Genomic DNA, 13,544 nt, shown 5'->3' with positions numbered 1-13,544 from the left:
TGTAGGGAACATGCAGCAGGAGCACAGGGCACTGGAGTTCACAGGTTCCTGTCGCAGGCACCTTTACGGATGTGAGTGCCTTATATAAATGTTACAGGTCCAACGGTTGTTCAACACCTGATCAGTGACTGAAGTTCCTCCTCTCTAAGCTTTTGTGCCTGAGAGGATCAATATGACCAGGCAGCACAGGGTAATGCTATAGATCACTCATGAAACCAGGAAAATTTCTGATCTACAGAGTGTAAACCAGCTCCTGGACCATTCACCCTCTGCAAGAGCTCAGAGCAGCTGAAGGGTTTCCTACAGGCTACTGAGGAATTAATCTAAAAGCACAGTATAGAAAAGATATATCCTGTGGAAGATGGATATTTGAGGGCTCTCTGCAACATGGCTGTGCCCTTTTTTGACCCCCAAGCAGAAAAACCACAGCTGGCTGCCTGCTTTTGGACCTCTGCATCCCCACATCAGGATTTATTACAGAACTCTTAAGCCCAAAAATACAAAAGCTCTGCAAGCAGGCAGGCACAGCCATAAACAGAGAGAGGCTTGTGCTGCTGTAAATCAGTTCTGCTCAACTGAAATCAATATAAAGCCATAGCTCAGCCTAAAACACATGGTCTATGCTGGGGCTCAGCAGAGACTGTCCACTGACGGCTGTCAGGAGCTATCCTGGTCTTGTTTACTCCCATTGGCAAATTCCCTTAGAAGAAACTCCAGATTCACCAGCCCTCAGCCCAGCAGAGCCTCCTTCCTTGCTCATAATTGCTGGGGCTGGGCCAGCAGCTGTTGTACAAATAACTGGAAGGGAGCTGGCCTGACCATCTGAGGATAGGGAAGGGAAGCAGCCTACCAGATAATGTCTGTGAAAGAGCTTGGAAAGAACTGACACAGGCTAATTGCTTACTGCAGAGTGAAGTTTCCCCTCTCTGTAGGCTCATTTGATGTAAACTTCCTAGTCATGTCCAAAACCTTACCCACAGGACAAACATTAGTACATAAACTGCTTAGCCAAGCCCTGCTCAGGGTTCCTGGGAAATATTCTGGGGGATGAGGAAGCAAGGAGAAAGAAACAGATAACATGATCATCTTCCTCACCGTGCTCAGCTAGAAAAAAACATCTGTCTGGCATCTGGGCTCTGCCACCCACCATTTATTCCCACTTTCAGCCTAAACACAGAAGCTCAGCATTTTCATTACCTCTGGTCCCCTCAGTGAGCAAATATGGACAAAATGGCATCAGATAAGAGAGGCTGAACTGGCTGAAAATCAAAAGTGGTCATTTGTCCTACATTACTAAAATGTTTAGATTTATTTTACTTGCCTGACCCCATTTGCAAATGAGATAGCTTGTATTTTGAGATCTAATAGAGATGACTTGTGTATATTGATGGAAAAAAACTCTCCACTTACCTATAATCATTCGTTCCCAATGAAATAAATGGTCTGGATAAAAGCGGGGTTTTGGCAGTCAAAAGTAACAGTTGCATATTTATCTGGTATCAGCATTCAGACCTCTTAGAAAATAGTATTTTTCCTTCACCTAAAACTAGCCCTGCACAACAACCCTCTTGGACAAGCAACAGATGTCTGAAACATATCTCAGACCGTCCAGAAAAGCATATACAAGTTCAATATCATGCTTGAAATCTTCATAAAAACTTTTTAGATATTAGGTATCTTCCACAGAGACAGCATAGCTATTAAAACCATTTCTAGAACACAGCAACCAGCAAATCAGACATCATTCTGAAGTGTATTTTTATTGGTGGTATTTCAAAATTGTGGAGGTACATGAGCTCTTCCATAAGACTTTATGAAAGCAGTGGGACGAACAATAAAATACTCTTCCAGTATCCAATCTTTTCAGCATCACACATCCTGGCTTGATGCACTGACAAGTCCCATCATTGTCATTATACACTACCACAAAAATATATGCACAGAAACAAGTAATTTCAAAACTTCTGGGGTGTTGGTTTTTTTTTTTTTGGGGGGTTTTTTTTGGTTTTTTGGGGATTTTTTGTGGTTTTTTGGGGTTTTTTTGTTGTTGTTGTTGGTTTGTGTTTTTTAATCTGGATATCTATATGGATGCTTACAGTCTTCCTAGAAGGCCCAAAATGGTAAGCAAATAGTTAACTTTGCTTGGACCAGAAGAGCAAAGCGAAGTTTGAGAGTATGCCTGACCAAGGGTTTGTCAAGAAACTAAAACAAGACTGAGAAAAGGAGCAGAATAATAAGGCAAATCCAGCAGTAAATGGCAGAAATGCAAGAAAGGAGGACGTGTGTACAGAGGGGGAATTTGCAAGGAAGGGAGAAGAAGAAAATACACTGTAAAACTAATTTAAACTGAGCACAGTAGTAATAAAAATCAAGTAAGCAATTCGATTCTGGAGACATTTCATGTTTTAGTGCTCTGAAGAAGACAAGTCGCTCACCCGAGTATGCCCAGTAAGGATCCCCTGAAGCCTTTCTCCTCCGGATCTGCGCAGAACTCCCATGTCTGTTCTCATGCAGAGAGCCCACATAACCTTCGGTCAGAGCTGGGAAGAAAAGAAGCAGAAATCATTAAGAAAGTGGTATTGGCTCCCAGGAGTTTACACAGTGAAGCTTAAATCTTTGCTGAGCAGAGACCACAAATTTGATCTTGCTTCAAAGAATTTACCAGGCATGTTCCTGAAACCTCCCCCCGATCCAAAGGAGAAGTCAGGACTCACTGAAGCCATTATTCCGGTCTGGATGCCTGTGACACTCCAGTAATTTCCATAAGGAAACTCTGATGTACACAAACAAAAATATGAGCCTTGACATATGACCAAACTTTCTCTGTTTAGACCCAGAAGACAAATTTACTTTGCCAGTGACCACCAAACTATGTCAGGCAAAACACTCAGTGTGCAATACCAATGACTTACAAAGTGTGAAAGGGAGAGGAAAGGAATGGAGAAATCTTTGCAAAACTCCACAAGCTAGAGGGTATTCAATTCAAGTAAACCAGGAAAAAACCCACATCCTACATTCCATCCCAGGATTTTTCTTTTATACCACCAATAATTTTTATTTTTCTTTTGTAAAGGAATTAATTGCTTCCATGAGGATGTGGGCTATTTGGGCTTTTTATGTGCATATTTCACTTATTGTTTCTATGCATCTGACTGAACCAAAGTGGAGGTGTGTAAATTCACAAATGTCAGTAGAAAGTCTGTAATAAATTCCAACTACATTTCTCAGAGCACTATAATAAATGCACACAAACAAAAACCACCTTAGATCCAGAGACATGGAACGAGTGAGGAATGAGTATGCACCAAATGGCTCTATGGAAATTTAAGCCCAACTTCTCCCAAACCACTTATCTGATCAGTAAGAAGCTAGCTGAATAATTCAAATTAAAGCTTCAGAAAACCATGTAAAGCACTGCTACCTGTGTGCACTCACCAAGCGCTGCCTTCCCTTCTATTCCCAGGCCAATTACAGCTGGGCTGGAAAGAAGCCCATAACAGGACCAGTAACTCAGAATTTGCCTTTCTTTCTCTTTGGAAAAGCTTCTGGGAGGTGCAGCCCTTGCACCACAGTAGCAGGGAGTCTGCTGTGCCCAAGGTTATACATGAGTGCTACACAGCTCTGTGGACAACCTTCCCTCTGCAACGTGGATTTCTGCAGGTTTTGGAATCCTGAAGTGGTAAGAAAAGTCATGAAATTTCAAGAAAGGCAGTACAGGTTTGCCCCTGCCAAATCTTCTCTTGGGAGAGCAAAGGTACTAATTGTGCCATTTGAATGAGTTTTCCAGATTCCTTGGCAACTTTCTAAATGTCAATTCACCCCAGGCTGTGAACTAGAAACACTGGAACACATCGTGCTACCAGGATTTGTAGGCAACATGACCTCTCATACCTTGTTTTCCTCTCTAAAAATACTAAATTAAACATCTTACTTTAGTCTTTTTTTTTCTTTTTTTCTTTTTTTTTTTTTTTTTACTTTTATATGTCTACGTGGTTGGGAGGCAAGAGGCACTAATTCCAACAGGAGAGAACAGATGTGGGATGTGGAGACCCAAACATTCTTGGCAAAAAAACCCAACACTGAATAAAGATAAGAGACCATGAAAATCCCAAGGAAGGGAACAATGAAATAGCCTAGGCAGATGGCTGGAAAGGCTATCAGAAAAAAATGGCCCTCTTATTCAGTAAAAAATCACATGTGCTGAGAAACACACCTAAAGCATCTCCTCGTTACAAAATGAAAGACAGCTTTCATTTCTGAAAGCTTTCTCCTGAGCATCCTCTACAGAGAAGGCAAGTAATTGTGGGATTTTTGTGGCTGAAAAAGTCTGAACCCTTCGGGCAGGAGGAAGATTGGACACTGCCTCCTCCAAAGAACAAGGTGCTCCTGCAGGTATCTGCTCAGTGAGGCCTCCTGTGTGCCTTTGCATCCAGAGAAAGGTACTGAGTCTAAATAATCTATATTTGTTGAAAGTACAGGGGATCCGAGTCAGTGCAAAACATCTCAGGTTGTAAACCTTTGTACTTCTAGCTGGAACCATCAAAAAGCCTCATGGTAACCATAGTATGGCCATGAATCATACCACTGATTTTCAGTGTCCTCTATGCAAAAAATTTAATTATGCAAATCCAAGCCTTTATGAATGCCTAACTTTAATGTGAAATTGAACATTTGCTTCAGTCAGCATCTTATTTATGCAATTATAAACCTGACATTCTTATGAAAATATGCTGGTTTAGTTTTCTGCACAGATACTTAATAGATTTGTGCACTTATCTGTATTTATAAAAGGTGGAGAGACATGCTGTACACGAATTTGTTTCCACCATAAAGGATGTTACAAACCAGGAGGGAGCTCAAGTACTCTGCAAGAGAACTATGGGAAGGGACTTGCTGGCTGCTAAATAGCTTCTGTAGGACTGAAAAAGAAACAAATTGGGACATCCCATTCTAAATAAAATCCTGCATCACTGCTACATAGCCCAATATTAATGTCAATAATCCCCTTACAAACATACAGTAATTCAGTAGTCATCAGCAAGTTAGAGAAGACATACATTTACTGGGTAGCTGCAGAAACTCTGGGAAAAGGATGATAGGTTAGGATCTCTGGCCATGCTGTGGACTGAAAAGGTAATGGTCTGGCTCTTGCAAAAATCATGACACAACACCACCTTCCTCCCTCACCTGGCTCCCTTCCTCAGCCCATTCACAGCTCAATCAGGCATTTCTTCATTAGGCCTCAAAAACACTCCAAGAAAATACAACTATTGTGTTTGTGAAGAAACAGCTATTGTTGGCAATATCTCATACTGGTAAAGTCATCAGAAAACCAGACTTGGTCTCATGGTATTTATGTTCTTTGGTATTAACTGGGGTCAGTGGACTCGCATTTTCAAGAGGTGCAAGGTACAGAGCAGAGCATACAGTGGCTTTTCAGATAAAAGCCTGGAAGAGCCAAAGCATTCAAATCAAGTTCTTCCAAAAAAGGAACTGCTTCATACATCAAAACAATCTTATGTTTCAGGTAGAATCACTACTTTTTCCAGATTTGGTTGTACCTTCTGACCAAAACAACTTGACAACACCAATGAAAGTTTAAGTTTTCAAGAAAATATTTACGTTATATTAGCACCCATCACTACAGGATTCAAAAAATCTTTTTTCAGCTGGGAGACAGTTAACAGTTCCAGAACAGGGAGCAGCCAAGTGGCTTCCAGCTCCACTCCTGCAGAGCTGGATGCTGGAGAAAAGCCAGCAATTAGACAGGCTGGTCCAACAGGGAGCAAACATGGGAGGCTCCTCTCTTCTGGGAACCCTGCAAAAGTTGGGGAAGTGGAAATCAGGACAATAGGAGGGGCAGGAACATGCTCCAGGAAGGCTCAACATGGAGCAGCCAAATTAGAGAGGTGGAATAGAGGCACAGAGAGGGAGAAATGAAGAGAAGGCACAGCAGAAGCCCTTGCCTTGCAAGGTTTCCTTTGATCCATCATGCCAGTGCTGATGGCAGAGGAGAAATGAACACCATAATATATGGTCTGAGGCTTGCAGATACATTATTAAAGGAAAAAGGGAGCAACTGCACACTCAGATACACAAGCATGAAATTAAATCCTGAGCAACTCCCCTGACTGCCAGTGCAGTATCGGTGTCTGCTGAGCGTAACACCAGCAACCTGCAGAGCTGTGCTGGGCCCTGCAGACCTGCTTCTGCAAGGAGGAGAGGATCCTTCAAAGCCAACATGGAGAAATCTCTTCAACACAATTTCATATAATTTTAAGCAGCACTGAACACTACATGATTTTCGATGATATGCTAAATGAATCAGCCCAGGCTGCAGATCTGCGGACAGCAAAAGCAATGCAATTCTGGCTACACTCAGCATCCTGAGCAGCTTTCCATTCACTCTGTCTCAACGTATTAACTTTCCCATAAAAATTATTTGATAAGTGTCCCCAAAGGTACGATAAGGTAATTCCTGCCTGAGTACCTTACTGGTATTCATAGCTCACATGAAAACACAGAATTTTATCCCTACTCTACCTTAAATATAAAGCTATTACACTATTCAGAGAGATTATACCCTTGGCATTAGTGTTTAAAAAGTATCAAGCCACCAGCTATGTAAGAAAAATCCTTTAAGATCGATATGTTACGTCTGAATGATGAAATAATTTGTTTTAATGGTAGATTAACTAGATTGTGTGCCACACTCACATTCTTTAAGCTTTCTTTGAAGACAAGGGTTGCACCCAAATCTGTTTTCAGCTGTTGTAATTAAAACGGGACAAATTCAAAGGTACACACATTGCCCACCTCATAATCATTCTGACTTGCCACCTTGAACTATAGTAGCAACTGAATCACAGTTTTATTCCTAGTCCCTAATGTGTACAAATTTCTTAACTGAGTAGCTCAACATGGAGCTACAAGCCAGCCTTTGGAGACAGAGCCTTGCCTACTGGAGTCTGGCGTATTGTCACACTGTGAGAACACTTAAATCATGAGACCTAAAGAAAAGATCTTGTCAGTGTGTAACAAAAAAAGCACTAAATCATAAGGAATTCTAGAAATCAGTTCTGTATCAAATCAATGCCTGCAGAAAAGCAACTTTACAAAACAAATAAAACCATTATTTTCTTGAAGACTGCAAAGCACTGCATTTAAAAGCGGGGAAAGCAGAGACATTACTTGAAGGGCTTTTATACCATCTCTTAAATGGAGATAAAAAGGTGGTATGAATGATCCAAGACACCCATCTGCAAGCCTAAAGCTTCATGCAAGCCTCACCAGAAAAAAGCAGCATCTTTATCTAGGTGCCTTCACTGTATTCTAATTGGACTGTGCTAAAAAGAAGGTAAGCTGGAGACATTGCAATGCTATGCACTGTAACACACACTCTGCTGAAACAAGTTCAGGCTTCCAGGCAATTTCTTAGAATAAATGTTGCCAAATGAGCCAGAAGGAAAGAAAAAAGGAGAGAGGGGGAAACTGATAGATAATAAATTTATAATATTGGACAATTAAAATATTTTGCACAATTAGTATAAATAATACTTAAATTCATCTCCCTAGGCTCTTTCATGGTCAAATTCCTAAACACAACCAGGCTATTTGCCTTAAACATTTTACCACCTTTTGACAGCAAATAAATCTAGAAATATTTCAGGCACAGCTAATCCATTTTGATAGTGCATTACTTTTAAACAGGCTCTTCAGACATGGATCTCCATATTTTGCAGATTATTTTATATCTTGCCAAAGAGGGATGGAAGTTACAACAACATATGGTGGTCAGACAGCATCAACAAATTATATTCTGAATGAGACTTCATCCTTTGATAATGCTGCAGAGATTTCTTCTCATTACCAGAAAAAAGGCAGAATCTATTCTCCTATGAACACACAGGCAATTTTCACAGCTTTCCATTAATGAAATATGGGAGTTAAAAATTATGAGTTTCTCAAACTCAAGTGAAATAACAGGTACCCAGATGCTACATCTAGCAAGAGACATATATCTCTTTCCCAGGTGACAGTCACCCAGACAGCCCCTTAATTGTGTGAGTGGAATCCACAGGTCTATTCATAAAACTGACATGGAAACTTTTCACACCATTCATTTTCTGTTGTTCACGTGTCTGATAGACGATGTGGTAACAGCACAAATCCTAAGAACAAGAACATAAATGCAGAGCACAGCAGGCCACTACAGGAACTAACCAGCAGAATGCAATTTGAAGATGAAAAATAGTCCAAGAAACACACTGTCGAACTGTGGGGATTAAATTAACTAGCAGAATTAAAAGCCCTTATCCCAAACATGAATACAGCAGTCACTAGGTGTGACCCTTGCTAACCTGTTGTGTTTGAAGCCATGAGATAAGTGCAGTGCAATTTTATAATACTCCAACATATCAACACAATGCGAGTCCCAGAGCAGCAGAGCTGATGTGGACAAGCAATGGAAAAGAGATTTTCAGCACAGTCTTTCCTTGTATTACAAGGGATGGAGTTTAAGGGCGACAAGAAAGCCTCCTCCATCAGAGCCAGACTGATGCCAAACCAGACCTTGGGCATGCACTGTACTGGGATGCCCAGTGCCATCAGCCACTCTCCCCCAGAGCAGATGCCCTCCCAAGGAAAAGCAAACCAGTCTCTTCAGCCATGAGTTCCCACAGCTCCTGCTCTCAGCCTGCCTGGGTTTATAAATGAAATGAGCAAAGCTCATTAGCAAGACAGTAAGGCAACTTCTGATTATGACATTAATAATGCTCCATTAAGGGGACTCAGAAAAAGAAGCTTGGGAGGCCAGGAAAAGACAGATGCTGCTGGATGATTAGAAAGGGCTTGTTTTTGCATTTTCATAGCTCATACTTTGCTGGCATCAGCTGTGCAAGATGTGACATAGCTGGTAAATTTGGACCACTGATGTCAACTAGCATCACCTGCAGCACTTTGTGCTGAGAATAAGCAGTCAGCCAGATAAAAAACAGTGCCAACAACTTCCACCTCAAGACAAAACCACACAAAATAAACCAACTGCAACATCGCCTCTTCCAAGAGGATGGTGCCCTGCAGCAAAGCTTATGCCAGAGAACTTGCAGAATACCCTGAGACTAAGGGTTCTCAGACTGTGGTACATGAGCTCCCATCTACCCATGTGTGAGCTACATGTAAGGAAAAAAGAACCAAACAAACCAGTCTGGTATTTTTCCCTCTGAAGAAAGTGCAGAAAAAATAGCCCAAACAACTGCACCGCTCCTCCAGGAAGGAGGGGCTGCTGTTCATGTCACACTGCAACAGCTGAAGAAATTAAGTCTGAGCATCCCAGAAACACTAAGAAACACTCATCCTCCAACTCTAGGAACTGCAGACACATCAAAAACAGCTGTGTGTAAACCCCTTATTCCACCAAACTGTTCTCTGACACTTCCCTGCATGCAGAAATACACTCCATTTACTATTAAGACAAAGATTTCAAACAGACTGGTATTCTAGGCATCTAAGCTGAGATACCTTAAAGAAGATGTGCCGGTTTGGATGAATTTGGAAGAAAATATCCTCTGATAGAAGGCAGGCTAGAACAACCCTCCCCCACCAGGTTCAGGGGAAAAAAAAAAAATTCCTCAGAGGAAGTGAAAGAGATAAAAAACCTATTTATTTAACAAACACAAAGGACAAGAATAATAATGCTGAATAATAAAACCTCTCGCTGTGGAGAGAAAACCTGGGAAGATTTTAGAGTCCTTCTGTAGGTGTAGTCTCTCTCCTCCTCCTTGCAGCTGGGTGGGTGTGGGCCCACCTCTGGGGCCTTGGTGGAGAATTCTCCCTGTGTGTTCTGATGTTGAAACAGTCCAGAAGTTTTTTTTTCTCCCTCTGGAGAAAAGGAGCTGAAAGCTGGCTGAAAAGCAAGAAGGGTGCTTCCTCTGCTCTTGCTACCACAGCAGGAGAACGCAGAGGAGTGTGTATCTGTGTCCTTGAAAAACTGTTTTGAAAAGTTCGCTTGGTTTTTTCCTCTCCCCCCTCTCAGGCTCAGTTTAAAGGCACAGAAAGGCACAGGATTGATTTTCTGGGCATAGAGCAGTGATAGGGGATACACATCATAAAGTCACCCCAAGACAGAAGACTAAAGCACATTGCATTCTAAAAACTGAAGTCCTTTTAGACACTTCTGATTTTGGTAGTCAGACAGAAAAATAATTGGGAGCACCTGAAAACTCTGTAAACTTGAAAACTCTTGGTCTGTGCGTCCTTCACAGTCCCTCAGGCTTCTGTTAACCATCATTATCTGCATTTCTTAAACGGAGGAATCCTCATCCTTGCTCATCATCTCTCCCCACTGAGCTTCACAAAGGTCCTGTCACCTCTGAATTTTATTCGTAGCAATGAGTGATGCAAACGCAGAAATAAAACTTCAGAGCAGAGGTTCATATGCAAGGCTGACCTCCACAGAGAAGCTGATGCTCTCTCAGCCAGTACTGACAGAATCACAGCATGTACTTCGGAGAAAACAGATAAACTCAATTCTCCAGTATCTTGGGGAGCCTGGTCAGAGTAAGCCAAGGCAACAAAAACCCAGATATGGGGGCAAAATCACAGCCAGCTCCAACATCTCTGCACTGTTTCCCCAAGGACAGGCTTGAAGCCAAACTTGGAACAAGCTGGAATCCAGAGCCAGCCCAGTATATTTGTGCAGAAGAGACTTGAGTCCATCAGCCCAGGCACTCTGGGAAGGGGCTGCTTTGGTCTCTCCATTCGTGGCATGGTTTATCCGGGAAATGTAAACACCATACACATATAATGGAGTTTGTACAATGGATTAAAAATGGCAAGCGGGAGCTTTATTTCACTTCTTGCCTTACTGCAAGTACCCAAACTTTAAGGGTTTTGCAACAGAAAATGCTGTGGCCAGAAGCACCCATCTCACTCTTATTCTCACATAATCAGGTGCTGCAGCATGCATAGTATTAAAAGAGCACCCTCTGAATAGCAAATAAACGTGACCTTAATGGAGTATTTTGTACTTCCAATGCCTTGCTTAATGCAGAATCATTCCATTATCATTTCACTAAATCCAGTAGTACTCACAAAAACACACAAACTTATGCAAAATCAGCAGTTCTACCTCTCTGCTCTAGAAATAATTTGCTTGTATCCACTGCCAGCATTTGTGGTAGTACAACCTTATTACATTTTCAAAATGGATTCCCCTAAGTGCATGAAGTATCTTGATAAAAAAAATACTGGACTCATCCAAAGAACTATAGCAAAGACCATGGGACACAGACCTGCTTTTGTGCATGACTTCTGTCCACCCACTGCCATCTTTCTAGACATATTCCCACCTCCTAGGCAGGAATATAATTTCATTTCTCATCCCATCATCCCATTAAAACCCCCTTTGCATTCCATCAGTAGAGATGAGTATCTATCTACAAACCATGGTCTTTGCTAAACTTATGCAGAGTCCCCAGAGGACAACTGTTCTTGTGCAAGAGCTTCCCCTCTGCATTCCCTGCTCCGAGAGCACACGGAGGCCTCACTCCAAGGCATCCCTCCAAACTCACCCTCCTCTAACTCTGAAGGAGCAGTACACCCAGCATTCATCCAGCAGAAAATGCAGGACACAGTGCTGATTTCAGTCCCATGGAGAACATCGAGGCTCTTTATGAAGCCAACAGAGCTGCTCCCACTGCATATGAGATCAAACATGTCCCATTATCAAGTCTTCACAGACAGGGGCTCATCATCTAATAAAAATCCCTCATTCTTTATACAAAATGATTTTTTTAACCTGTGTCCTTTGGCCCATTTAACAATTTATCGACTGTGAGAAATAAAGTGAGGCCACATCAATTTCTTCCTGGTTATTTGGTTCAGGCTCTCAAATTAATGCTGAAGGTGGAAAGCTCAATAAAGAACTATTTAAGAAAAGAAAGGAGAAATGCTCTAGTCCCACTGTGAGATATCTTCCTCTCAGTTTGCAGTCAGGTCTCGCCACCTCTAACTGCACAATCTCCTGGAGGAAAGATGGAAGAGCATAAATGTGCATGCTCCCCTGGACTGAGCAAAAATAACTTCAGATTTGTACCATTCTGTGCTGAAACAGATCAGTAGTGCCCAGGTAGCCAGATTTAGTGCCTCCAGCATGTGACAGCAATTCCAGATCCACAAAAATTATTTTGGGATCAGACTTAAAAGCTGAGTAGAACCAAGCAAGCAAGCATTCATTTTTATTTGTGTAAAAATGTATTTAATTTGGCTTATGATCTACAAAACAAGTTTTTTTCATCCTTTTTTTTTATGCTGACAGCTTGCATTACATACAGATTTTGTAGCAAAGGGTTTCATCCACACTTATTTCCCAAAATATAAACCTAAAGTGGAAACTGACATAAATAAAGATTTTTTTTGTGCTGACTGAACAAGTTGTTAGTCTGGGATATATGCCCCAAAAACATGACCCACCGCTATGAGAATCCTCTCCTTTCCTTCCAAATAAGTTGCACTGTTCAAAGGGAGAAGGCACTATAAATACTACAGAGCTGATCTGCAAACTGAATCAAACTTCCATCTTGGCTTTTCAGTTTCACATTAGTTTTTTTGCCCAGGCAAGACTTCTTTCCTGGAAATTTCCCAGCAGGAAGGTCTGGTGCTGTTTAGAATCCCAAACTAATACTTGGATTGTTGGTCATTTGTCTGCAGAGAATTCAATAAAGATCTTGACATAGAACCTCATACTACTAAGAGCAAGAGCATTAAGGCCTTTGGCAGCAAGAAAAAAAAAAAAAAAGCAGTAACAGAGCTCAGATGAAGTAAATAGACAAAAATAACCAGCAGTGGAGCTCACTTTGTAATGATACAGTGGTGGTATGCAGCACAGGCTGAAAGGGCATGGGGTCACTGTTCTTTCCTATCCAACCAACTGAATCATCTAGAGGACAAAGCTAACCCCACACTCCATAAAAGTAAATTATGCTAAACCAAGAGGAGGAGAAGCGAGCAAGAATGCCTCAAAAATATTCAGCTGCCTGGCAAGCTCAGCAAAAAGGGCTGATGTAAGTGAGACATTCCACTGAAGATAAATGTAAGGCTATGCAGTGGGGGAGAAATAATAATCAGTGTAGGAATGAAGTGAGAGAGTGCTGTTTAGAAAGCAGTAATGCAGAAAGACTTGAGTATTAGGGTGGATAATGAATTAGATGAAAGTTCATGCTGCAATACCACTGCAGAAAAAGACAATTGCTATCCTGGGGCACATGCACAGAGATACTGGAAGCAATAACTCAGTTTTAGACAGTTTTTGGCAAGGCTGTCACTGCAGTGCACATGCTGTTCGAGGCCTATTACTCAAAAAAAGTAAAATTCGTTTTTAGCAAAAAATCTAAGACCTGGGGCAGGGGAGGAGGGACTACATGGGATGACACATAATATGAATCAAAGCAAGATTGACCAACCTTGTGCCCTCCTATTCTGTGTTGGCTGGGGCAGCCTCCACCCAGGCTGCTCAGCCCCGCCTGGCCGTGCCTTGGTGTGCTCAT

At 41.7% G+C, this 13,544-nt stretch overlaps 1 protein-coding gene across 1 annotated transcript in view; it reads right to left on the bottom strand.

Moving 5' to 3' along the window:
* The window catches only part of PTPRG (protein tyrosine phosphatase, receptor type G), a gene marked incomplete at its 5' end in the record, with an annotated part of 316,509 nt that extends 313,953 nt beyond the window's left edge, over positions 1-2,556 (bottom strand). The window contains one exon of the mRNA XM_017747149.1: positions 2,436-2,556. Within this exon, the coding sequence (XP_017602638.1) occupies positions 2,436-2,556 (121 nt within the window). The remainder of the gene's footprint in view (positions 1-2,435) is intronic.
* Positions 2,557-13,544: the final 10,988 nt, after the last annotated feature.

This window comes from Corvus brachyrhynchos, unplaced genomic scaffold (genome assembly GCF_000691975.1).
Source record: "Corvus brachyrhynchos isolate BGI_N302 unplaced genomic scaffold, ASM69197v1 scaffold91, whole genome shotgun sequence".
NCBI classification, from domain to species: Eukaryota; Metazoa; Chordata; class Aves; order Passeriformes; family Corvidae; genus Corvus; species Corvus brachyrhynchos.
The sequence above is the reverse complement of the archived record's forward strand: the minus strand, read 5'-3'. Positions and strand labels throughout refer to the sequence as shown.